The 26,666-nt window shown below is 48.1% G+C and overlaps 2 protein-coding genes across 5 annotated transcripts in view; both read left to right on the forward strand.

Annotated features, from left to right (window-relative positions):
* Positions 1-4,377, forward strand: part of RNF185 (ring finger protein 185) — a 30,145-nt gene extending 25,768 nt beyond the window's left edge. For all 3 annotated transcript variants that reach the window (XM_061385418.1, XM_061385419.1, XM_061385420.1), the window contains exons 6-7: positions 9-126; positions 1,999-4,377. In XM_061385418.1, coding sequence (XP_061241402.1) covers positions 9-126; positions 1,999-2,096 — 216 coding nt within the window. In that variant the 3' untranslated portion in view covers positions 2,097-4,377. The remainder of the gene's footprint in view (positions 1-8; positions 127-1,998) is intronic.
* A 3,633-nt stretch (positions 4,378-8,010) lies between these two features.
* Positions 8,011-26,666, forward strand: part of LIMK2 (LIM domain kinase 2) — a 54,588-nt gene continuing 35,932 nt past the window's right edge. Inside the window, exons 1-2 of one of the 2 annotated variants that reach the window (XM_061385415.1) lie at positions 8,011-8,197; positions 22,732-22,831. In XM_061385415.1, coding sequence (XP_061241399.1) covers positions 8,182-8,197; positions 22,732-22,831 — 116 coding nt within the window. In that variant the 5' untranslated portion in view covers positions 8,011-8,181. Of the gene's footprint in view, positions 8,198-22,731; positions 22,832-26,666 lie in introns of those variants that run through there. The other variant, XM_061385417.1, reaches the window with a different exon arrangement.

Below are 26,666 nucleotides of genomic sequence, written 5' to 3' on the forward strand. Positions count from 1 at the left end.
CCACACAGGGATTCCAAGGGTTTGGATTCGGAGATGGTGGCTTCCAGATGTCTTTTGGAATTGGGGCCTTTCCCTTTGGCATCTTTGCCACAGCATTTAACATAAATGATGGGAGGCCTCCTCCAGGTAAGACCCTGTTCTCTTGGTAATTTTTCTTGTGGACTCCTTGGAATTGCACAATATGTATGTTACTACATGGATAATCAGGCTTTTCAAAATGTGCTAAACTCTTTCCAGATTACTGGTAGTCCTGGTCATGACACTGCACACTTACCAAGTGTTAGGCATGTTCAGAATGCTTTCCATCATAAACTCGGGGTCCTCCCAATGAGCCCGTGGGATGGGGGTGCAATCAGCTCCATTTTACAAACCAGAAAACGCTCAGTAGTGGTTCCCAAGATATTTCCCATGCCCCTAAAATGAAAAGAGATAAACTGTACCAGCTGAGTAGAAGCATCATCCTGGGCACATACGCCTCACCTTTGACCATTGGGGGCGGGGAGGGCAGGGAGACTGCATGGAGTCAGGACCTCTCGATTACTAGCATCTTTGGCCATTTTCCCCCAGGACACACATGGGGCTGGTCCTAAGTCCCAGCCCTTTGGGAACTCTGCCTGGGTCTGCCACCTGCTTCTGCCTTTCTCCCTTTAGCTAGCTTGCGTGCCAGCTCGTTCAGTGTCGGGCAGGGTGGCGAGGTAGATGCCCTGGGCTCTGTTACAGTCTGATGCCCGGGCCTGGATCATGACCCTGGAGCTGCCAAGGCCACTGAGTGGAGCCCGTGCTCACTGGGGCCTCCGGTGTGCAGGGCACAGTGCATGGTTCCGGACCAGGAGCTCACACTCTCAGGACAGGAGCCTCTCCTGAGCTGTCCATTCTTCTCGTACCTCCATCCTGGTGCTTGGCACGTGGCAGACAATCCATGAGTCTTTGTTGCCTTCCAGCCTGCCTGACTCCACCAGAGTGCCTCACTGGGGAGGAACGCAGCACCACACAATCTGGGGACTGGCCTTCCTGACTTCCTCCACCCCAGAAGTCTCTCCTCTGTCCATCTGCTGTTTCAGCAGAGGAGAGAGGTCCCGCAGCGCCGGGTGTGCTGTGCTCCAAAGGAGCCAGTCAGGGCCCTGGGAGGAGCAGGCGCCTGCCTGGCAGCACGGTTCCATCCAGCCTGGCCCAGTCTCACCTGGGCTTCCCAGGCGCACAGCCAGGCTGCCCTTGGGCCACTCCACCCCCCTGCCCCAGTCACAGGCGGTTTTCCCTGTTGTGTTGGGTACAGTTTGCCCATCTGGGATGGAGATTCTCCTAACTCCTTGCCCCACAGGCAGGAGGAGGAGCTCTGTATAGTAGCTTTTCTCAGAGTGGAGAGGAGTGGAGACCCAGGCTCTCAGCCCACTTTTGCCCCGAGCCTGCTATGCACTAAGGGAGACAGGTCGTCTTGTCTGTCTGGGTGCTCATTCTTGCCTCTGAAAAAGGAAGGCACCCCACACGGGGCTCCGTGAAACACCTCCTGACTCACCAGTGCCAGAACCCGGAGATGGTGTGCAGAGGCTGAGAGCACAGCTGCGGGGTCTCCACCAGCTCATGGACCTTGAGATGTTGGGAAGGTCCCCTCATACCTGTGCTTCAGTTCTTGTTACACAAAATGGGATAAAAATACCTACCAGGCCGTAATGTGTACACTCAACAGCATACATCAGATACTTAACAGATCACAGCTTTTCTTTTCTTCCTCTTAGACTTTCCTATTTTATGTGCACCTGCAGGCAAAAACCCTCTTAGGATAAACTGGAGACTTTTATCCTCATTGTTACATGATTCCACATTTTTCAAATAATTCTAATTTTGTTTTGTCTGATATTATTTGGGGTTGGAAATATTTTTAGTGTAGCAGGATTCTCTTGTAAAGAGACGAAGGTTGATGCTCTGGACTTCTGACCCCAGCGGGCAGTGTGCACAGCTGTAGCATTCTCACAGCCTCTCCCCTCCCTTGTGTCCCTCCAGCTGTCCCAGGAACGCCCCAGTACGTGGACGAGCAGTTCCTCTCACGCCTCTTCCTGTTTGTGGCCCTGGTGATCATGTTCTGGCTGTTGATTGCCTAATGCTGGGCTCCCGGCCCACACCCACGGCAGGGCCGCTGGACCGGTGACTCGCCACCCCCACTCTTGATGTTTGACTTCCTGGCTAATCCTGACCCCTGGAATCAGTGGGGTTAGTGACACATCAAGGAGTCTTGCTTCTCCATCAGAGTTTTGGGACTCAAGACCAGCCGTTGAGGACCCTGGAGTCTGGCCACTGCTGTAAACACCCTGCTGTAACCTCAGGCCTTGGCATCGAGTCCGTCTCTCACTGGTTACACCATGAAATCCGGTTCCAGCCAGCTCAGCAGGTCGACTCCACACAGGGGAGAAGCAGGAGAAAAGGAACTGTCCAGTTTCCCCCAGAGTTAACATTACAAAGACAAAGGGGTGAGCCCAGTATGGGAACTTCCTTCCATCTCTTTAAATACCCCTTGGTGAGTGGCCTCTGAAGTCAGTGGGACTCCTTGAACAGAGAGGTTCCCCTGCCACATCCCAGTCCTGTTCTGTCCTGTTTCCTCCTCTTCCTCCTCCGCAGACATGCATGAAATTGCCGTTCTATTAAGAACCTAATTGCAGCAGCTGGAGCTGGGGTTGATTCATGAACTCACCGGAGACCCAAAGATATATTGCCTCTGGGCCTTGTTCAATGTCTTCGGCTCCAGAGTGGCCTGAATGACCTCCTGATTTCCTGACGTAGATTACCTGCAGAGACATGTGGTTGCCCATCACCTTACCCTCCAGAACGGTGCACATCTGCCTCCTGCTCGGGGGCACCAACCCAGGTGATTGCCGAGCCCGGGACCGACTGCATCTTAGGAAAGATCTGCTGTGGAACTCAGGTGGGGTTCCGAGCTCGGGTGCAGAAAGGATTGAACAAGCAGCCATCCCAAAGGCCGCAGAAGCTCTGGGTGCATCCTCTCCCAGACCCCCCAGAGGATACTAGGGGGCCGTGTTGAGTCATCCCAGCAGCATGTTGAAGACCACTCTCCTCAGAAGCCAGATTGTCCTTAATGAAGAGGCAGGGAGGGGGAGACCGGCATGTGACTCTGATTTTGGTATGGCTCCAAGACCTTCTGTGTGTGTGCTAAAACCAGGGGAGCACGCACCTCCAGAGCCCCTGGTGTTTTGTAGAGCCGGGCGCAGAGACCAGGAGCCTCAGCATGATAAGAGGATGCAGTCTTCCCGTGGAAACCTTCCCCTGGAAACGTCCAGGGAAGCCATTCGTCCCCAGCCCTTGATCTGATTTTCACTCTGAATCTGATTGAGGAAGAGTGGTGCCGGCAGCAAGCCAGCTTACCGGGTGGGATGGATCTCGCTCTGCTGGTCTGGCTTCTTCCTAGAAATCTAGTCTCTTGCAGGAGAGACCCTCGGGATGGGGGGAGGTGGATTTACTCTGGGGCTCTCTCCCTTCACCGGTCCACACTGCTCCTGGGTTTACCCCAGTTGAGAGCCCCACCTAGTGTGTGTTCCAGATACGGCTCTGCACAGCCTGTGGAAACCGAGACCTGGAGGAAGATGAGGGAGGCCCTCTGCCCTCTTCACTGCAGCCCCCTTCCCCAGCCCCGTACCTTTCAATGCCAGAGCTCAGTGTTCAAACTGACAAAACACAAGTATTGAATAGGTGGTTCATTTACCGAGCCCATTTGGTAGGAATAAGCCACCTGCTTTACAGTGTGCCTGATGGATTTTAAACATTCTCTGGGCGCCCACAGAAGAGTGCTCTTTTTCTCACCTCTGGAAATACCCAAAGTGTGAGGCCCCCTGAAGTTTCTCAGTGCGATGGCCCCACCTAGTGATGGGCAAGAGGACTTCAGTTGGATGGATCCAACAGAAATGGGTCTGCAGAAGAAAGGTTAAAGAAAGAAGGGTTGCAGGTAGGAAGACAAATAATTTGGACCCGTCAGTGAAGTGGAGTGAGCCCAGGAGAGCTCCACCAGCAAAGGCATCCCAGGAAACTTAGAAAAGCCAGGTTGGCCCTGTGCTAATCTTGAACCTTGCAGGTCCCCACTTGCCCTCTGCCAGGAGTTGGGGCAGGAGAGCCGACTTGGGACTGCTGGCCCAGCCCCGACAGGGAGCCCCCTTCCACCACTCCCCCACCCCCATCCCCCACAGGCTCACCACGGCGCCTCTCTGCCGAGGCAGTTTTCCTTTCTTCTGTGTGTGTTTTATGTTCTTGGTCCCCAGCCCCTCCTGCCACCTATCAGAAAACAAGACCGTGTACAGTGGCACACCTTGACCAGTCACTAATTTTCATTGTTGTGAAAGTGATTTGATTTAGAATTAAACAAATGGTTTTACATAACTGTGAGCTGTGGAGTTTCTGTGTCAGGGGAGTGGGGGTATAGGCTGGGGACTCATCACGCTGGTCTGGCCTCTTCAAAGCACCTTTGTGTCCTCAGGAATGTTAAACTGAGGATGGAAGTCTTCAAACACCTGTGGATAATTAGAAATGAGAAGCTTAGGTTGGAGGCCTGGTTTCATAGACAGCCCCACCCAAGTTGTGACCTGTCTGGCAGGCAGACCCAGTTCTGATAAGTGTGTGGAAATCTGAAGCTTGCAGGCTGCCACAATGGAGCCTGGCTTGTGGCCCGAAAGAGCCTTGAGGAAAATTGGGTTGTTGAGTGTCAGCATGTCTCTCCATGTTCCTTGACGAGGCAGGCTGTCTTGTCCTCCAGCCGTGCCCTCCACCTTGAGCAGGGGCCGTGCTGCTCTGTGGAGTTCCTTGGAAGACGGTGGGATTACAAACCTGGCCCAGCCTCAGGCTCCCCAGCACATCAGAGCTATAGGTCATCCCTCTGAAAGGAGCTCTCTTCACCCTCTTAAACTTTGACCTCAGAGTTACCAAGTTGAATAGTGTCAAGATGTAGTAGAAAATTTGAAGATAAGGGAGCTCTAGGAGTTGATAAACCCAGTAAGAAAAGGAAACAAAGCACAGAAGAACAGGACAGTAAAGCCTCCATGGAGCAGTCTGCCAGCCCCAGTAACCGTCAACACAGGTCCAGCCTTAATTTATCCCCACGCTCACACTTCCTCTCCAATTCATTTGTCCTGTTAGAACACTGTTTGGAAGCAAATTCTAGTCATAGCCCATCAATTAAGTATTTCAATGTGCATCTCAATAATGATTTTTTTAAAACTAAAATACTTTTCATGTACCTTTAAAAATTAATGGTACTTCCTTAATATCATGTATCTAATCATTGTTCAAATCTTCCTAGTTGTCTCATAACTTTTTCGTATAGTCTGTTGAGATCCAAAATAGACCCATACATTGGTATTGGATGTCTTAAGTCTCTATTATATCTGTATGGTCCTTTTCCATCTCTTTTCTTTCCCTTGGGGTTTATTTGTTAAGGAAACCAGTTCATTTGTCCTGTTGAGTTTTCTGCGGCTTCACTTTTGCTGTTCGCATCACCATGGTATTAACCAAGTCTACTTACGCTTGTATTTCCTGTAAGTTGGTTGTTAAGTCTAGAGACTTGGCCAGATTCAGGCTTTATTTTTTGTTTGTTTTGTAAGACTGTGTCATAAGTGGTGGTGTATACTTGCTGCATCATATCAGGAGACACATAATGTCTGGTAGTCCCTCTTTGTGATGTTAGCAGCCTTTCCTGGTCACTGTCTAGATGTTCTCTGCGCTGTGCAACACAGTAATTGCTAGCCATGGGTGGCTGTCAGTCTCCTGAAATGTTGCTAGTGGCCTGAAGAACTGAATTTTTAATCTTAATTTAAAATCTCACATATGGCTAGTGGCTACCACACTGGACAGTGCAGATTTAGATTAGTTCACAGGGGTTGCAAAATGATATACTTGAAAATAACAATGTGTTAAGAGTTTAGAAACAAGACTGCACTTCTGGCAGAATGGGACAACAGAACTACAGAGGACATGGGGAGCAGTGGGGTCAGTGGGCACAGCTGGTGGCTGTAGGCATGGCAGAATGGCACTGGGGCAGAATGCGTTCAGGAAGAAGCAGAGTCCTGGGGAGACGGGAGTAGGAAGAGAAGGCTTTAGGGTGAGATGTGGTTAGCTCGTGAGGGCCTGGTTTGGCTGTTACTTTGTAGGCAGTGGAGAGCTATCACAGGTTTTTGAGCAGAGAGGTGACAGAAGCGTAACTCTGGATGATTCATCAGTCCATTTTAGGTAGGATGATTCAGGGAGAGGAGATTAGAGATCCTAGACTGATTTGGTTTGAAGCACATGGAAATGACACGGAGTGTCTGGCTGTTGACCAGTAGACCAGTTCCCTCAGGATGGCAGAGCTTCTTGCACCTTAAGCTGGTGTTAGGGCCCGGGTTTCCATTTCTGTCGGCCCAGAGAGTTGATCGTGAGTCAGTCAGCAGTATCTGGCCTCAAGGACTGACCAAGCCATGGTCATGTAGTCAAACTGGACAGTTGACTTGGTACCAGAAACGCAAGGGGCCTTCTCTCTGCACACACAGGTCTTTTCTGCCTTCTAGAACTCCCTTTGAGTTCAGTGCTTTTGAAATGTTTTTTGTGTCCATGTTGAAAAGCTTTCTCTGGGTTATATCATTTCTATAGACTGCTGTTCTCTTCCTTTCCATTTTAACTTGTGTTTCTCAGAGTTCCCTCAGCTTCCCAGGGGGCAACTTGGGGGAGTTGTTTATCCCCTCACTCCCAGTGGGTGAAGACCATGAGGTTTGAGATGGGAAAGAAGGGAGAGAGAGTGAGGAAGGAGATGAAACAGACCTGGGTACCTTGCTTTGGGGCAGAGGGAGAGGGAAAGCCTCCCAGGGGTCTTGATTCCAAGGCTGCCAGTGCCTGGGTGTCTGGGAAAATATAGTGTAACCTCTTCCATGTGCAGGACAAATAAAAGTCCCGTGCCTTTTGTCTAGCCCTGAGGTGGCTTGTCAGGAGAGTTCCCTGGATCCCCATCACTTTAACTTAACACACAGTTTCGTCTTTACTATATCAGAGCAGAGATTTCCTCAGACACTAAAGCCAGCTGCTGAAGAAGTTTCCCAGGAACTAACAGAAGTCAGACATATCTCCGCCACTGCCCCTCAGCACTTTCTTCACACTCAGGACATCAGTGGCCCATCTGACCTGCATCTGGTTTGGACTACATGGTTAGGGCAAGAGGGAAGAGAACTGTGCTCACCTTTGCTGGGACTGGAGTCAGTGGGATGAACTTCGTCATTGGTGGGAGTGTCCTGATTCATTTCCTTGGGCCCCCTTCCTGTCCCTTCCTTGTCATTTGTACACTTTCTCATGACCTAAATCTGATCTAAGAAAAGACCCAGCACAAGAGAATCAGACAGGAAGGACCTCAGGGACCAGCTGATGTGGTCAACCCTTCATCACACAGGGAACCAAATCCAGTGAGGGAAGTGGCCATCAGCCAGGTAGTGGCTGCCAGAAACCAGTCTGTTGTCCTAAATCCTGGTCCAGGGCTCTTCTCTACAAAGAGGAATCCGAAAAGGGTGAATCCAGACCACAGGTATATTTCCACTGGAAGATCTGGTGTTTCGGAGTCATTTATGTACATACTTGGCTTGCTAAGGATCTGCCACCGAGTGTGAGCTTGCTTCTAGACAAGTGACTTCTCTGAGCCGGAAGCTTCTAAGAAAAGCTCACCCTCCACCACCCTCCCCAAAGCTATTTGAGGGGTAAACCTGGTTTCTCCAGATTCATATTGATTCTTGCTCTACTGAAAAGAGCTTTGAACTGGAGATTAAGAGCCTGTGTTCGCATTCCAGCTCAGCTCATTTTGAGGTAGTCAAACTTGACCCTTTAGCCCTCTTTTCTTCATCCTTAAAATGGGTAGAGGGTCCTCTGAGTTAGGTCTCAGGCCTGCTCTGAATCGCCCTCACCAGTTCGGGCACCCAAGGCGGGCGCCTCTAGCGCTAGGGGGCGCTAGGGCTGCCACAGAGCCGAGTCAGGGGGCGGGGCCTGGCCTCGGCTGGGCGGGGCGTCGGCGGGCGGGCCCCGTTCCAGGTGTGGGTTTGGTCCTCACCGGGCGCCGTAAGCGGTGCAACCCGCTCGCGCCCGGGGCTGAGGTCCTCCCGCGCCTGAGGCGGCGGCGGGAGCTTCGCCGAGCTGGTGTGGCAGCGGTCTCCTCCTCATTTCCGCGCCTCCGGGACCATGGCGGCGCAGGCAGGTAAGAAAGGGCCGCGTCGTCCTGTCCTGGGCTCGGGGCGCCTGAGGGGAGCTGGCGACCTCTCGGGGGTTTCTGTCTTTGTGGTCCCCGCTCCTCTGAGGGATAATTTGGCGAGTGAGCGCAGCGCTCCCCGAAGACTCGGAGGTTGTGGGGGGCGGGGAAGAGGGCTCGCGAGAAGTGGGGGGCTAGCGGAGTGGGTCGGTTTCCCGCGAGCTGAAGTCCCTGAGGGGGGGAATGCCGGGGAGCATCTTTTTCTGTGGCCCTAGGGGCCACAGGCCCTCATATTAAAACTCTGGAAGCTGAGGAGCTCGGGTTTCCTTAGAGTGAGGGGTTTGAGGGAACATGGAGAGCACGGGAACCTCAGAGTTTGAGGCAGTTCTGAGGGAATGGAGAGTTTTCCCGGGTAATGGGTTTTCTGTGGAAAATTGCGGAGAGAATGGCTTTCCCCATGGGATCCAAGGCTTCTGGCGGGTATGTTGCGGTCGGTCTCCTGGGCGTTCGGATTCTTTGAGGAAGTAAGCAGTGTGGGCTCCTTGGGGGTTTAGGAAGCGATGGAAGATAGGGAGAGTGCATCTTTCTGGGGCAAGTAGGCCCCCGCCCCGGGGCCCTCACGGGGTCCCTCTGAGAGCAGAGAGGAATGTGGGCCAACACCTCCTAAAAGGAAGTATCTAAGGGTGAAGGGTAGCTTCAGGGTTAGGTTGGCTGGGCCTGCAGTCCCCTCCCCATCACCTCACACCACCCTGCAGCTTCCTGCCCTCCTTGTCTGTCCCCCAGCACCAGGACCTTACTGTTTCCCAGCCACCTGTGTGGGTGGCCCATCCTCTAGGTCGACCAGGGTCAGCATCCAGAAGCTTTCTAGAGCTGACAGGAGGGAATAGTGGCGGAGGGAGACTGTCCTGGATATCTGCCCCCTGCTTCCTGGCTTTCAGCTTGTGGACAGTCACTTCCTCCATCCTGAATACAAGGAGCAGGCCACCAGTGGGTCACTTCCTCACCATGGGAGCATGGCATTTTCTCCTTATTCTTGATAATAGGCTTCTGGAGAAAGAGGGCTAGGGGTAGACATGCTGCCTGTCTCTTCGTGTTTTACCTTTGTTTTTTAGCTTCCAGAGTTTCTTCATCTCAAATGATTTCTAATTTTTTTTTAACTTCTAGGTAATGTCGGTTCCCTGTCTTGAACTTTGATTCTCAGAAACTTGTGAAAGATCTTAGAGTGCAGTAATGTTTATTGGCTCTTTCTCTGAAGGAACTGAAAAGCTGTCCGGAGGTATTAGTGCTCCTGGATGCATTAGTTTGTACATTCTTCCTTAAAAATATTTATTGGATACTTCTGAACCACGCGCTTATCCAAGCGCTGAGAAATATAAACAAAACAGACACAGTTCTTACCTTTATGGTGCTTACACTCCTAGAGATGAACAGTAAATAAATGAGGTGAGCAATTGAGATAATTGCAGTAAGATTGCACCAGGGGCAAGTGGAGTGGATAGGGAATACATTCCTTCAAAAAGCAAGTTTATACTGAGCCCTGAAGATAAGAAGTTAGTCCAGCTAAGAAAGGGCAAAGAACTTTCCAAGCAGAGGGAACATTAAAAAGGTCCCGGGGCAGGAAGGCACGTGGTGCCTTTGAAGAGCTATGAGAAGGTCAGTATGGCTGTTTTATGGGAGAGGAGACTAAGGTTCAGAAATTGCTTGTTCAAGGTTGCAAAGTAAACCAAGTAAATGGCGTTGGTCAAAATTCATATTTTCCAGCTTCAAATATGGTGCATCATCCTCTCTATATCACAAGCATTAGAATGAAGTTGCTCATGGAGTCAGAGAAGGAAGTGGGACTTAAACTTTTACTTGTCATGTCTGAACTGTGTTCCAAGACAACTCAGATTCTTGTGTAACAGGAGAATCAGCAACAAAGAAATCAAATATTTGCTGAGTACCTATGGTGTCTAAGGCACTGGGCTGGGTCCAAGTGTTACAGATGCTAGAGATAATGTAACTCTCCTCATTTTATATGTAAAGAAACTGAGGCCCAGGGAGGAAGATGGATTTGTCTTGGGTCACTCAACTAGTGGTAGAGCCAGGACTAACCTTTGACCTGTCCAGTGCTCTTTCCAATAGTCCAAAGTCCTTGAGGTGTACAGGGTCTGGCACACAGTAGGCCCTTGGTAAATATTTGTGGAAATGAATAATATGTGGTTTGTGCCTTTGAGATACTCACTATTTAGAGTAATTAAGGAAAAAAAAAAAACAAATCAAGACAAGCTATTATGAGTCCTGTAGGTGACAACATTTTGTGTGTGTGTATTAGTCGCTCAATCATGTCCAACTCTTTGTGATCCCATGGACTGTAGCCTGTTAGGCTCCTCTGTCCATGGGATTTCCCAGCAAGAATACTGGAATGAGTAGCCATTCCCTTCTCCAGGGGATCTTTCTGATCCAGGGATGGAACCTGCATCTCCTACATTGGAGGCAGATTCTTTTAATATCTGAGCCACCAGGGAAGCTTTCAGGTGATAACACTAGGGAATTTCAAAGGTGAAGGAGAACTTTATTCATACATTCATCCCACAAATATATATTAAGTTCCTATTGTATACCAAACACTTCTAGGCCTGGGGGATTCAGCACAGAGCAAGATAGATCAAATCCCTTCCCTCATGAAGTGTATGTTCTGGTGGTGAGAGATAGACAGTAAGTAAATATATGAATATCATATGTCAGGGGTAACTGCTTGGAAGAGAAATGAAGTATGATAAGGGCATAGGTGCAGTGGGAGGTCATGAGAACCTCTGTGGTTAATGCCATCTGAGCAGAGAAATGAAATGTATCTGGGGGAAGAAGATTTTAGACAAGGTATACAAGAAAATGAGCAAAGACTCTGAGCCAGGAATGTGCTTGGCATGTGAAGAACAGCATGGTGTCCAGAGTGGCTATCCGATTTGTTCAGGGAATACTTGAGGGTAAGATTTGAGAAATCTTAGGTAGGTTAAAGAAAGGGGGATGGGATTTAGCAGGTTGATATCCTGGTAAGGGAGAAACTGTGGGAGTACAATTGCAAAGGCTGGTGAGTTTCAAGATCTTCACAAGGGGTGGTGACTTGATATGTAGGTAGAGACAAAGATTGGAAGGTGTGGGAGTCGTAGGAAGTGGAATGTAAAGCTGAGAAGGTGCGTGAAGCCAGCCTGGAGGTTTTAATGCCAGGCTTGTAGAATTTTCTGGTCTGCAGTAGAGACCATAGGTTTAGTGGCATGATGTGGGTATTTTATGTTTAGACTATCAGTTTGTTTTTGGTGGGCACGATGAATTGGACAAGGGTGAGGAAGAGCACCAGTCTGGAGTAGGGTACTTTGGGCCCTGAGCTGAGCTTGTTAGTGATAGGAATGGGGAAGGAGGCACCAACTAGAGGAAATGCCTTTTGTCATGATCAGGACAGGGTGACACGAATGGCCCTGGATATGGGATGGAGGGAGCAAGATAGGGTCCAAGAAGACCACAAGGTTTTAAAGCTGAATAGAAACCCATCATAGAATAGAAACCCAACTGTTAGATTTCCACATTCCTGGTGGGTTGTCTGCCTTTTCTGGAGGCTAGGCTGGTTTTAGCCCAGGCTTCTGATCAGTGCAAACTGAGGCAGGGAGCTCAGGCTCAGACATACTAGGGAGGTGTGGGGTCCACCCCAGGTATCACTTTGGCATTTCACTGAGAGGACAGGGAACTGTACAAGTCTCTTATAAGTCTGTTCTTTCCCACTTTTGACATTTCTTTATACAATAGCAAGAATTAGACTCTCTTACCTATTCATTCACATCCAGCAGTAGCTAAACATGAAACCATTGCTTGATTCTATTAAAATAAACCTTGAACATCCATCCTGGGATTCTGTTTGGTCAGATCTTTCTGGCCATGATTTATTTTTCCAGGAAAGAAAGTCTAGAATGTAGTTAAAGACATAGACTTTGGAGTTAGCAGACCCTGTGGTTTAATTCCAGCTCTAACACTTGCTAATGGACCATTTCTATTTCATTTTTAGTAAAATGGAAACAATACTAGTCCTTATTTCATGGAATCCTTATTTTTGATTTTTAGTTTTTAGTCACTCAAGTTGTGTCCAACTCTTTGAGACCCCATGGACTGTCAGACTCCTCTGACAGTCTATCCCGCCAGACTCCTCTGTCCATGGAATTCTCCAGGCAAGAATACTGGAGTGGGTTGCCATTTCCTCCTCCAGGGGATTTTTCCAACCATGTTCGTTTAGTTCATGCTTGCATAATGCTTAGAACACTGCCTGACACGTAATAAGGACTCAAAGTAATTCTTCTCTGCCGTTGACAATGGGTTGAGAATGACCATTGAAGAGTGTACGATTGGTTAACCAGGTTCACCAATTTGTAGCCCTTCCCCCAGATAAGAAAATGCCCACTCATTCACAGCTAAGTAAACTTGTTGGAAGTGAGAACCTGAGTGCCCCAAAGCTGCAAAAACCACCTGTCTTGTTTGTGTCTCTACCAAATATCTTAGTCCTCTACCAAGCTTGCCCTGCCCCCAGCACCTGGTTTGTCCCTCTTCGAGGTCTGTTATTTTTGTACATATCCTTGCCCCTTATACTCATGAAGGGCCCCAGAAGTTTGTGGCCTACTTTGTGTCTTGCATGTGGGCACATAGAAAACATTTGCTGAATTTGTTTTGAAAACCTCCCCTTCAGATTTTAGAGGCAGTGGGTTTTTTGTGTTTTTGGTTTTTTTTTTTTTTTGGCCGCATGGCATATAGGATCTTAGTTCTCCCATCAGGAATTGAACCTGTGTCCCCTGCAGTGGAAATGCGGAGTCTTAACCACTGGATCACCAGGAAAATCCTGAGGCTAGTGTATTTAATAGCTCAACCGTTTCCCCATCCAACTCCCTAGGTATACAGGAAAGAAAGAAGGAAAGCTACTCACAATTCAGTTGCCAACTAAGTGCCAGGCACTGTGGGAGGTATTTTCATGTAATGTATTTCTCTTAATTCTCTTGGTAATGCTGTAAGGTGGATGATATTATCCTCTTTTTAAAGATTAAGAGACAAGGGAGGTGAAAAAGATGAAGAGGATTAAGAGGTACAAATCTCTAGTTATAAAATAAGCCACAGGGATGTAATATACAGAATAAGGAATATGGTCAATAACATTGTAGTAACTTTGTACAGAAACAGGTGGTTACTGAGTGTGGTGATCATTTCATAATGTACACAGACATCACATCACTATACAGTGCACCCAAAACTAACACAATGTGCTGCTGCTGCTGCTAAGTCGCTTCAGTCGTGGCCGACTCTGTGTGACCCAATGGACGGCAGCCCACCAGGCTCCCCCGTCACTGGGATTCTCCAGGCAAGAACACTGGAGTGGGTTGCCATTTCCTTCTCCAATGCATGAAAGTGAAAAGTGAAAGTGAAGTCGCTCAGTGACCCCATGGACTGCAGCCTACCAGGCTCCTCTGTCCATGGATTTTCCAGGCAAGAGTACTGGAGTGCCGTGCCATTGCCTTCTCCGAACATAATATATATCAACTATATTTCAATTTAAAATCTTAACTGATAGGAACGGGGGGAGAAAGTTATTTGTTTACTTTCTTAAAAAAAAAAACTTTAAGACACAGGATCTGAGAGGTTAAATAATTTGCACAAGGACACAGAGTCAGGTTTCAAACCCAGGTCTAATTCCAGTTCTTCTGCTTAACCCTTAGAAATGTTTCCCAATAAACTAAAGAAGGGCAGAAGGGAACAACAGCAAGAACAAAACCTTCTGAGATTCCTGTGTTTGTGCCTTGACCTGAAAAATGAGAGGCCCCTGGTTTGGTGTCATAGACCCTCAGAATTAGTAAGAATAATCTGATCCCTCCTTTCATGAAGAATCTAAGGTCCAGATAAGTCCATAAGCATCTTTAAAAATCATCTACTTTTTCTTCCTTAGACACTCCCTTTGGTATATTTGGGAAGCTAGTGAGGAGGAAAATTCTTTGGTATGCAGAGAAGAGTATCTACTGGAACATAAATCATTATTGTTAGTCTTGTTGGTAGTCACTTCATTAAAATGTGATATTTTTTCTCTTGGCTGTTTCCTACCAGTTGCTGCCCTGCCCGTTTGCTTCCTGCTTTATCCCTGAACAAATCAGATTTCTATACCTGACCTGTCAACTCTCAGGGGGCACAGCAGTCACCATACTTGTTTTCTGCTGCACGGAATTGGCTGGGTTTTGTTCCTGGTTCTCATTGTCTAGTGGAACATGAGAAGCACCATTGATTTTTTTTCTCAAGTGAAAGGATAAAATCTGTACATGTTGGTTCAGGTCAGGCTTTATGGTTTCATGAGCTCTCAGCGCTTGAAATTTCTCACCACTTTGAAGTCAGGAAAGGACTAGTTTGCAGAAACCCAACTCTTAGCTCAAGATTAAGGTGAATTTTAGTGTCTTATGGGAAACACACTGGCTCTGAGTTGGGGTGGCAGGCTGAGCCTTCCACAGAGTAACTGTAGTCTTGAGCAAGTCTCAGCTTATTTGAGGCTGCCTAGGGTCATGAACTGAGAAGGCGATGGCACCCCACTCCAGTACTCTTGCCTGGAAAGTCCCATGGATAGAGGAGCCTGGTGGGCTGCAGTCCATGGGGTTGCGAAGAGTCAGACACGACTGAGCGACTTCACTTTCACTTTTCACTTTCAAGCGTTGGAGAAGGAAATGGCAACCCACTCCAGTGTTCTTGCCTGGAGAATCCCAGGGACAGGGGAGCCTGGTGGGCTGCTGTATATGGGGTCGCACAGAGTCTGACACAACTGAAGCGACTTAGCAGCAGCAGCAGCAGCAGGGTCATGAAACGGAGAAGGCAATGGCATCCTACTCCAGTACTCTTGCCTGGAAAATCCCATGGATGGAGGAGCCTAGTAGGCTGCAATCCATGTGGTCGCTAAGAGTCGGATACAACTGAACGACTTCACTTTCACTTTTCACTTTCATGCATTGGAGAAGGAAATGGCAACCCACTCCAGTGTTCTTACCTTGAGAATCCCAGTGACGGGGGAGCCTGGTGGGCTGCCATCTATGAGGTCGCACAGAATCAGACACAACTGAAGCAACTTAGCAGCAGCAGTAGAGTCATGAAAATCTTAAAAGGTCTGGTGGTCTCAGAACTTAGGTTTGAGCCTTTCTCATGGTTTGATAACTCAGTTATCCTCTGATCCCATTTATGTTTCAGAAAAATGAAAGGGTTAGGTTTGAATAGATGATTTTTAGCCTTACTATCCTCGTACCCTTGTGCCTGCCCCAGTAGAGTCACAGGTTGTTTGAGGGTCACATCACCAATTATTAAGTTGGGAGAGAGAAGCATGTATAAGCTGAATATGTTTTATACCGTTTTTCCAAAGATCCTGAAGGTGAGAAACTTCCTAACGAGCCATTTATTACAATTATCACCTTGTCTGCATTGCACACTTAGCACTTCTTAAAAGCAACAAATCCCAGTAATAACCATGAAGGGATCAGTCAATTCAATTCAGTTGCTCAGTCATGTCTGACTCTTTGCGACCCCGTGGACGGCAGCATGCCAGGCTTCCCTGTCCATCACCAACTCCCGGAGTTTACTCAAACTCGTGTCCATTGAGTTGGTGATGCCATCCAACCATCTCATCCTCTGTCATCCCCTTCTCCTCCTGCCTTCAGTCTTAATCTGTGAAGGCACAGTTTTTTGATTATTAAACACCTAACAAGGGCTTTGTATTGTTCAAAGTTGCTGAGGGCATTTACGTAGCCAAGCTCCCTTTTTCAGACTCTTGACAATCAGTAGTTGCTGTTAAGTCTGCAAACAGGATTGGTAAACACAGTCAAGGGAGAGGTGAACAGCCTGGTACAATGAGGTCTTTTCTTAGAGGAAGACTTTCCCAGGCAGATAGCACTCAAGATTGGTCTTCCACTGGGCCTCACCAAAATCTCCAAGACTTTGTATTACTATATTTCTCTTCCTTTTCCTAGAATGAAGGTTGTAAGAGAGAATCATTGACTTTTAAGACTGTAAGCGTGCGGAAAAGGCCAAGAGTATTTTTCTGAAGAAAATCCAGGCATGGGAGGCTGAAGGTTCTGAGGGAATTGCCTAGGCCAGGTACAGTGTGACAGACCAGGACATCTTCATATGACTTTACCTGGAGGTAGTCCTAAGGACACATTCCAGGTGACTCATCGCTGCTGACTGTTGAAGCTTATCTTTGGAAATTACCTCTATAGCTGGCAGCTGGGTAAAGTTTTTCAGTTGGATTTGCCACATAAAGGAGTATCCATTTGGCACCCACCTTTAGGCTAGGCCTTGGAGATCTGAAGATGATCAAGATACGATCTTTGCCCCTTAGAGCTGGGGGCAGTGATGCAGACTGGGAGGGAGGGACTGAAGGAGGCAGAAACAATGAGCTGTAATTACAGAACAAAAGGTATTAAGCAGGTATTTGACAAAGTGAAACAAACACTTACTGCCTTTAGAGGACCGTGAAGGGAAGGTGGACGTCTGATGAAGGGCAGAAAAGGTGGGTAAATAGTAGCCTAAACACCTAGAGTAGCTCGAGGTGTGAGCGTTAGGATACAGGAATATGAATGTGTGTGACAGGGATGAAAAATAGATCAAGATGTGACTAGAACATTCCTTTGTAAGGCGTGTTAAAAGATAAAGGTTCTTTAGGGCCACCTTGTAGAGGGCCATTCCTTCCTTTTTCTTCATTTCTTTATTTTTGGCTGTGGCTGAATCTTCATTACTGTGAGCAGAGACTCTTCTTTATTGCAATGTTCTGGCTTCTCATTGCGGTGGCTTCTCATGTTGTGGAACATGGGCTCTAGAGCGCACAGGCTTAAGTAGTTGTGGTGCATGGGCTTAGTTGCCCCACAACATGTGATATCTTCCCGGACCAGGGATTGAACCCATGTTCCCTGCATTGGCAGGCAGTTTCTTAGCCACTGGACCACCAGGGAAGTCCTCCTTTCAATAAATGTTTGTTGAGGGATTGTAATAGACCAGGGAGCTGACAATAGGCAGCTTTAGTGTGTGTGAGGAGCTTGTGTTCCTGCCTTAGGAGCTTTGCACAGATCTGCCCACCATCCCAGCTTCCACAGCTATCCTTTCCTCCTCCGCTTTGCCTGCTTAATTTCTCTTCATCCTTTAGAGCTCAACTTGGAAATTACTTCCTTAAGGAATATGTTTTTGTGTGCCCTACCCAACACCATTTGCTCCGTTATAAGGACTTGATATCTCCTTCCTATGACTTGCCACAATTATAGTGAAAATAATGTTATTGTTTAATATATGCTCTATGTTTAATCTGTCTCCTGTGTGCTGCTCTTTTCCGACCAAGCACAGTTAGATACATAGTTGGCATGCAATAAATATTTGCTGAAAGAATGACTGAAGCATGTCCATTGAATTTAGCAATAAGCAGTCACTGTTGATCTTGGTGAGACAGTTTCAGAGAAATGGTGGGGGTGGAAGTCAAATTGCAGTGGATTGTGTGGTAAATAGGAAGTGTGGAAATGAAAGCAGTGCAGTATGTGTAGACAGCTTGTTTTTAAGTTGAAGTATAGTTGAGCTCCTTATTGCCAAATTCAGACTTAAATTGAAGAAAGTAGGGAAAACCACTAGACCATTCAGGTATGACCTAAATCAAATCCCTTTTGATTATACAGTGGAAGTGAGAAATAGATTTAAGGGACTAGATCTGATAGAGTGCCTGATGAACTATGGACTGAGATTTGTGACATTGTACAGGAGACAGGGATCAAGACCATCCCCATGGAAAAGAAATGCAAAAAAGCAAAATGACTGTCTGGGGAGGCCTTACAAATAGCTGTGAAAAGAAGAGAAGCGAAAAGCAAAGGAGAAAAGGAAAGATATAAGCATCTGAATGCAGAGTTCCAAAGAATAGCAAGAAGAGATAAGAAAGCCTTCCTCAGCGATCAATGCAAAGAAATAGAGGAAAACAACAGAATGGGAAAGACTAGAGATCTCTTCAAGAAAATTAGAGATTCCAAAGGGACATTTCATGCAAAGATGGGCTCAATAAAGGACAGAAATGGTATGGACCTAACAGAAGCAGAAGATATTAAGAAGAGGTGGTAAGAATACACGGAAGAACTGTACAAAAAGATCTTCACAACCAAGATAATCACGATGGTGTGATCACTCACCTAGAGCCAGACATCCTGGAATGTGAAGTCAAGTGGGCCTTGAAAGCATCACATATATGAACAAAGCTAGTGGAGGCGATGGAATTCCAGTTGAGCTATTTCAAATCCCGAAAGATGATACTATGAAAGTGCTGCACTCACTATGTCAGCAAATTTGGAAAACAGCAGTGGCCACAGGACTGGAAAAGGTCAGTTTTCATTCCAATCCCAAAGACAGGCAATGCCAAAGAATGCTCAAACTACTGCACAGTTGCACTCATCTCACATGCTAGTAAAGTAATGCTCAAAATTCTCCAAGCCAGGCTTCAGCAATACATGAACCGTGAACTTCCAGATGTTCAAGCTGGTTTCAGAAAAGGCAGAGGAACCAGAGATCAAATTGCCGACATCCACTGGATCATTGAAAAAGCAAGAGAGTTCCAGAAAAACATCTATTTCTGCTTTATTGACTATGCCAAAGCCTTTGACTGTGTGGATCACAATAAACTGTGGAAAATTCTGAAAGAGATGGGAATACCAGACCACCTGACCTGCTTCTTGAGAAACCTATATGCAGGTCAGGAAGCAACAGTTAGAACTGGACATGGAACAACAGACTGGTTCCAAATAGGAAAAGGAGTACATCAAGGCTGTATATTGTCACCCTGCTTATTTAACTTACGTGCAGAGTACATCATGAGAAATGCTGGACTGGATGAAGCACAAGCTGGAATCAAGATTGCAGGGAGAAATATCAATAACCTCAGATATGCAGATGACACCACCCTTATGGCAGAAAGTGAAGAGGAACTAAAAAGCCTCTTGATGAAGGTGAAAGAGGAGAGTGAAAAAGTTGGCTTAAAGCTCAACATTCAGAAAACAAAGATCATGGCATCTGGTCCCATCACTTCATGGGAAATAGATGGGGAAACAGTGGAAACAGTGTCAGACTTTATTTTTGGGGGCTCCAAAATCAGATGGTGACTGCACCATGAAATTAAAAGACGCCTACTCCTTGGAAGAAAAGTTATGACCAACCTAGATAGCATATTGAAAAGCAGAGACATTACTTTGCCAACAAAGGCCCATCTAGTCAAGGCTGTGGTTTTTCCAGTGGTCATGTATGGATGTGAGAGTTGGACTGTGAAGAAAGCTGAGCACCGAAGAATTGATGCTTTTGAACTGTGGTGTTGGAAAAGACTCTTGAGAGTCCCTTGGACTGCAAGGAGACCCAACCAGTCCATTCTGAAGGAGATCAGCCCTGGGATTTCTTTGGAAGGAATGATGCTAAAGCTGAAACTCCAATACTTTGGCCACCTCATGCAAAGAGTTGACTCATTGGAAAAGACTCTGATGCTGGGAGGGATCGGGGGCAGGAGGAGAAGGGGACAACAAAGGATGAGATGGCTGCATGGCATCACTGACTCCATGGATGTGAGTCTGAGTGAACTCCGGGAGTTGGTGATAGACAGGGAGGCCTGGCGTGCTGCGATTCATGGGGTCACAAAGAGTTGGACACGACTGAGCGACTGAACTGAACTGAGGCTTTCTCTGGTTGTGGCGAGTGTGGGCTGCTCTCCGTTGTGGTGCATGGGCTTCTCGTTGCAGTGGCTTCTTGTGCTGCAGAGCTCGGGCTCTAGGTACTCAGGCTTCAGTTGTGGCTCACGGGCTTAATTGCTCCACGGCAGGTGGGATCTTCCTGGACCAGGGATCAAATTCTAGTCCCCTGCATTGGCAGGTGAGTCTTACCCAGTACACCACCAGCAAAGTCCCATAAGTTTATCTTCTGTTAGACAGCTTTTAATACATGTGGCTACGAAGTGGAGAAGCAAGGGTGGTAGCTAGAGGAGAAAGCGGGCTCCAGATTTGTTTTTAATGGGAAAAACTTGAACTTATTTAAATGGCAGTTGGAAGGAGCCAGTGGAAAAGGGAGTGGTGGTGGAGACTGTCTTCTGAAAGGTGTGATGGGGTGGAGTCCAGATCATAGCACATTGTTCAACAGTTGAGTTCTGTAGACACTGGGGAGTCTGGGCGAGTCAGCCGAGACTGTGCAGTACACCAGGAAAAGAAGCTGTCTATAGGGTCGTACAGGGTCGGACATGACTGAAGCGACTTAGCAGCAGCAGCAGTGTCTAGTACAGAGCACGTGTTAAGTGTTTGTTTAATGGCTTTGAGTTTCTGAAGACTGGAGCGCACCGCAGGCTCTGGAGGGTATGGACATAACGAATTAGCTTGAATATCTTCATAGTGGAAAGTCCTGATTCTTCTTGAATTTCGGAAACAGCCAGAGGTCACTCAGAGCCAAGACAAATTGTTGAGCAAGTGGGTGGTCAGTTCAGAGACTGTTCCTTGTGGGTTAAAAGTAAAAGCAAGAAACAGGTGTAGCTTAAAATAATCAGACTTGCTGGGGGTGAGACATGGCAGTCTTAACAGGCCTTTCATATAAGAGTTCCCAAAACATTTCATGCCAGTACCTCCAGAACTGGGAAGATTCATTTTGATGTCTGTGTTCACTAAAAACCCTCTCACTAAACCACCGGTTGGAGAGAGTGTCTCAGACTTTTCTGCCTCAGAGTTTGTGAGGTTTTTGGTGCACTGTGTGAACACTACCACCTTCAAAACACAAAGGCTTCTCCCCCTTGAAAGTCTTAAGAAGTTTAGATCCAGGAGGTGATGCATGCATAGGAGAGAAGCAGGTGGGCCGAGGCTTTAAAACCTTCTGCCAGCTTGTTCAACTCTTCCCTGTGCTGTGAGGACAGCTGCCGGTGCCCTGGCTGCCCCGGAAGGCCGCCAGGCAGTCTTGAAGTGTGCGGAGCCGTGCATTGTCTATTCATAGCCCCTGTGCCTGTAAACCAGGGTCCGGTGCCTGTCACTGTGCCTGTGGCAATCTGGAGTTACCCAGAGAGAACAAAGCTGCACACACGGGCACACAACAGAGTCTTGTAACAACCCTGTCCCATTTCCTAGGCCCGAGTCAGGTACCACAACTTGATCTCAGCTGCCCGCTTTATTTCACGAAGTTAGCACCTGAATCACACCAGGAGCATTGTGTTCTGTCCCTTTTGAAGGGACATGGATGGGCTCTGTGCTACTGCCCATACTTCTCTGAGCCCACACAGCCCTTTCCCATCCTTTTTCAGGCTTTAGTAAACTTTCCCCATCTTTCAAGGCTCAACTTCCCCTGCAGTCACTTTACTGGCTCCCCTGAGCAGAATGAGCAGGAACTAGAAAGAGCACAGGCTTTAGAGTGAGCCAGACCTGAGTTGGGATGCTAATGCTGCTGCTTGAGCTTTCACCCCCAGCCCCAAGTTTCCGTTCCCTCACCTATTAAATGAATATAATAATACCTGTCTCATGGTATTGTTTTGAGAATTGAGATTGGGTCTGTGAAAGAACCTAGCACAGTTCTTGGCAAGTAGGAGGCGTTCATGAAATGTTTGTTCTTTCCCTACTGTACTGGTAATTTCTTTCTCTGAACTAAATACTTTGATGTGAAATAACATCTCAGTAAAAAAAAATTACAATATGGAAGAATGTTTCTTTTTCAGTGCATTTCCTCTTCCAGGAGCAAGGTGATTTATCCAACAGCCTCCAGTGTAGAGCTTAGACTGATGGGTCCAATGAAAAGACCCATGATGCTGATTGAATGAATGAGCTCCTAGACGAAGTGATGGGAAATCAGCACAACTAGGGCTTTTGAGGAGAAGGACAAGGCTGCAACTTGTGTAACCTAGAGAACAGACCTTTCTGGGTGCTGGCTAGGGACAGTTGTAGGAAAGGCCGACCCGAAAAGAAAGAGACTTGTTCATTTCATGTACTCAGGACTGTAAGCATGGGCTGAAAGGAAGGAATAGGCAGGTTTTGTTTCAGTAAAAAAAAGGAACAACCAGAACCAGCTTTTAAAATATTTATTTACTGGTTGCTTCAGGTCTTTTGTTGCTGCACTTAGACTTTCTCTGGTCGCAGCGAGCAGGGGTTCTACTCTGGGGAGCACAGGCTCTAGGCACACAGTAGTCAGAGCACAGGGGCTCAGTAGTTGTGGCACATGGGCTTAGTTGGAATCTTCCTGGACCAGAGATCGAACCCGGGCCCCCTGCATTCCTATGCAGTATACCACCAAGGAAGTGCCAGGACCATTTTTTAAAAAGTGGAGCGACACTGCTTTTGAGGCTATGGAGTTGCTGTTGCTGGGGAGATGAGCAGCTGGATGATTGCTCGGAAGGGATCTTGTGGAGTAGGGAACCGTGCGTGTAGCAGAGCATCACTCAGCCCTTCCAGCACCAGAATCTGTTAAGTCCATCTTCTACAAGGTAGGGATCCTGCCCCCGCACTTTCTGCTTCTTCAGCCTCTGAACCCCTTGCTTCTGTGTGCAGGTGACGATGCCTGGAGGTGTCAGGGCTGTGGAGACTATGTCGCTCCAAACCAGAGGTTGTACAGGACCGTCAGCGAAGCCTGGCCCACCTCCTGCTTCCGGTAAGTGAGTCCATGTGCCTGTCTTCACCAGCACCCTGCGGGCCAGGCACTGGCCTTCATCCTCTGGAAGATACAGAACATGCTTCTGACTTGAGAGTTTCCATTTCGAGGGGTGATGTTCAGGGGGCAAAGAGGGAGGTGCCCAGGAAGTGCATGTGAGCAGAGGTCAGGTGTGGCCCCCTGATGCCAGATGGAACTGGAAGAACGGCACGTGGGCCAGGTATGGCTAAAGATGGGAGGTTTGGGGATGGGAGGAGCCCTTTTCAGGGTGTCCCAGCACCCTCACCTGGCAGATGAGGAGACTGAGGAGGAGAACGTGCGACTTTCCTACACCTGCACTTCTGATTACACAGATGCCTTGAGGGCTGTTGGCACAGCCAGCTCTTCTTCACCCCAGGATGCCTCCCTAGCTTCCTGCTTTTTATTATCAACTCTGTTATATCAGTGGCTCTTAGATGATTGTTTGGTGGAAGCTTGGTTTCTTGAAAACAGCACAGCCTTTAATGTCAGATCTGTTCCTGCTCTCTGAGACTTAGTTTCTTCATCAGGAAAATACAGATGTTAATCATCTCTCTCACAGACTTGTTGAGATCTAATGAAGTCAAATATGCCAAGGGTCCAGCCCATGGTAGGTACCTACTGAATGAATGGCTGGAATCCTCGAGAGTAGGAGCTTGTCTTTGTATAATACAGAGCATAACCCAGCGCCTGGCCCGCAGTCATTCTTCACCGGGAGGCTGGGTGGGCATTTGTGGCCCTCGAGGTCTGAAGCGGCAGGGCTGTGCTCACGACAGAGAATGAGACAGAGTGCAGACAGGCACCACATGCTGTAAATACCAGCTCCCACACACAGCAGAGCATCCCCTGTGCTGATAGCAAGTTACTGAATTGACCTTTGAGCACTTGCCTCCGCCCAGGGAACTATGTGGCGGGTTGGCCTGGAGGGCTCTGGCCTCTGGAGGAGTTGGAGCACTTTCCTGCCCTTTCAGCTCTAACTCAGAGCTCGCCAGTCTTCGCTGTGCATCTGATTACCTTGGTTACTCCTCTTATCCCCAGGGAAGTTGATTCTACTTCCGTTTTGCTTCTTTGGTAAGATAGGAGCAGAGTGTCAGAGCTGCAGGGGCCTCTGGCTGCCCTTTCATTTTACAGCTCAGCCAAACCAGCATCAGAGCCCTGTGAGTTCCCAGGCTGGAACTCTCCTCGGCCTTCAACCCACATGGTCATGTTTGTTCCTGCCGTTTTCTTACTTCTATGGATATCTTCTATCCAAAATAAGCAAGAATGGGTAGAACAAGCTATAGGAGAAATGCTGGATTCTCCTATAACTAGAAGCACCACTTCCTGAATGATACAGCCCCTTCATATCACAGACTCGAGGCCTGAAACCAGAAAGACAAAAATTACATGGACTGGCCATGGATGAAATGAGCTGGCTCTAGAACTTAAGTCTTGGGTCACTAGTAGGTCTGGTGAGATGCTAGCTTGTTAGAGTGCACTGTGTGTGTGTATGAGACAGACACAAGTACGTGCTCACAATGAAGTGAGGCATGTTATCCTGGTGGCAAAGAGTGCAGGCTATGAAAGAGAACTGTTTTCAAATCCTGGCTTTGCAGTTTGTTAACTGGCCATCAGTGACTTCCCTGAGCTTCAGGTACCTCATCTGTAAAATGGGGAAAAGAATAGTTCTCATCTCACAAGGTGGTTCAAGAGGATTAAAGGTAGTGACCTGTGAAAAGTCCCTGGCATAGGGCCTGACACATAGAAAACCATTAATAATCAGTAGTTGTCATTAAGTGCTATGTTGAGTGTGTGTCTATATTCCCCTATATGCGCATGTGTATTTTAACTTTGAACCACCCTGGCACAGTTAAACCAACGTCATGCCTGTGGGGGAAGCATTCAGGTCAGTCTCCTATTTGCAGCTTTGCCTCGAGGACAGAATCTTTCTGATCTCGCTCTACTGACGGGGCACGTCTCCCGACTCCTGAGCTTTCCCATGAAGTGGATGGCGTGGAACCCTCAGACAGAGCCTGGCGATTTGCCCTGGGGAGACTGGCTGCTCTGGAGCCAATTTGTTGTTGTTCAGTCACTCAGTCCTGTCTCTGTGACCCCCATGGACTGGAGCATGCCAGCCTTCCCTGTCCTCCACTAGCTTCCGGAGTTGGCGCAAACTCATGTCTGTTGAGTCGGTGATATCCAACCATCTCATCCTCTGTCACCCCCTTCTCCTCCCATCTTCAGTCTTTCCCTGCATCATGGTCTTTTCCAGTGAGTCAGCTCTTCACATCAAGTGGCCAAAGTATTGGAGCTTCAGCATCAGTCCTTCCAGTGAATATTCAGGGTTGATTTCTTTTAGGATTGATTGCTTCGATCTTGCTAATTTGACTCTGCCCCAAATTGGAGGAATATCTTCAGGGCTTGGAAGGACTACATTTTCTCTCTGACTCTAGAAGTGACCTTGGTTACGAGGAGCACTAGGCCTCAGCCTGAACTGTCTTAAAAGGTCTCTTCCACCCCAGCTCATCTGATTTCAGAGTGTGGGTTCAGAGTGTCTGGGTTCAAGTCTGCCAGAAGCAGGGCCCTCCCTTCCAGCTACCCAAAGAAAATCCATTCTTTGTGATTCCCAGCCCCGCTCTTACCCAGCTGGGCTCCAGTTACAATAAAGGAAATGACTTTTCTTCTCCCCTTCCCCCACACCTTTGTTTTCCTAGTCACAGGGTGGGGCTGGATATTGAATGGAGAAATTGCTGGAGTTTGGCCCAAACTGCCCCACTCGCCTTCTTACACCAGCCCATCCTCTGTCTGCAGCCACATCCGTAATCTTGCCTCTGATAGTGCCTTCCGCCAGATTCTCAGGTTCCCCGGACAACAGGAAATCACTTAAGGCTGGGAACCGCGGCTGTACAGTGGAGGCCAGGTGACAAACCTCCTGGAAGTCCGGAATTGTGCTGGTGCCAGTGGGCGCCTGGCCAGGATCCCCCTGGTCTCTGGATGCTTGGTGACCACCCCTCCCGCTTCCTCCCCTCAGCCTTTGCAGTGGGCCCATTTGGACTCTTAAGTTCCTCTGACCTTCCTTCTCCATGAGCAGTGCTGTTGGCTCTAGAGCCGGGGCCCTCCTCTCTGAAGCTCTCTGGAAAACTGGCCCCTCTTGCTGGGGAGGGAAGCAGCTGGGCCGCTCACCCTTTGCTGTTGTTTAGTCAATATGCTGGGTCTGACTTTGTGGCCCCGTGGACTACGGCAAGCCAAGCTCCCCTGTCCTTCACTGTCTCCCAGAGATTGTTCAAACGCATGGCCATTGAGTCGGTGGTGCCATCCAGCCATCTCATCGTCTGTGGCCCCCATCTCCTCCTGCCTTCAGTCTTTCCCTGCATCAGGGTCTTTTCCAACAAGTCAGCTCTTCCCATCAGGTGACCAGTGTATTGGAGCTTCAGCATCAGTCCTTCCAGTGAATGTTCAGGGTTGATTTCTTTTAGGATTGACTAGTTTGATGTCCTTGCCGTGCAAGGGACTCTCAAGAGTCTTCTCCAGCACCACAATTCGAAAGTGTCCATATTTTGGCACTCATTGTAGCTGAGGTTAAAACAAGAAGCTATGAGTGGTGACTTGGTCTCTTGGCATGTTTGCAAAGCAGGTGACAGGTTTTCTGAAGACTGTCCTTTTCACCCTCGTCAGAAACGGTTGGCCATGGAGGAGGGTAAAGCTGCCTCTGCTGGTCTTCGTGGCCCCGACCTAGAACTCTGCTGTCTGACCTGCTTTGACATCATCTTCAGAGGGAAACACCGGGCCCCCTCCCCCCATACGGCTCCTGCTCACGCTCAGGGCCTTCTTCCTCAGG

The sequence above is a fragment of the Bos javanicus genome, chromosome 17, assembly GCF_032452875.1.
Source record: "Bos javanicus breed banteng chromosome 17, ARS-OSU_banteng_1.0, whole genome shotgun sequence".
Lineage (NCBI taxonomy): Eukaryota > Metazoa > Chordata > Mammalia > Artiodactyla > Bovidae > Bos > Bos javanicus.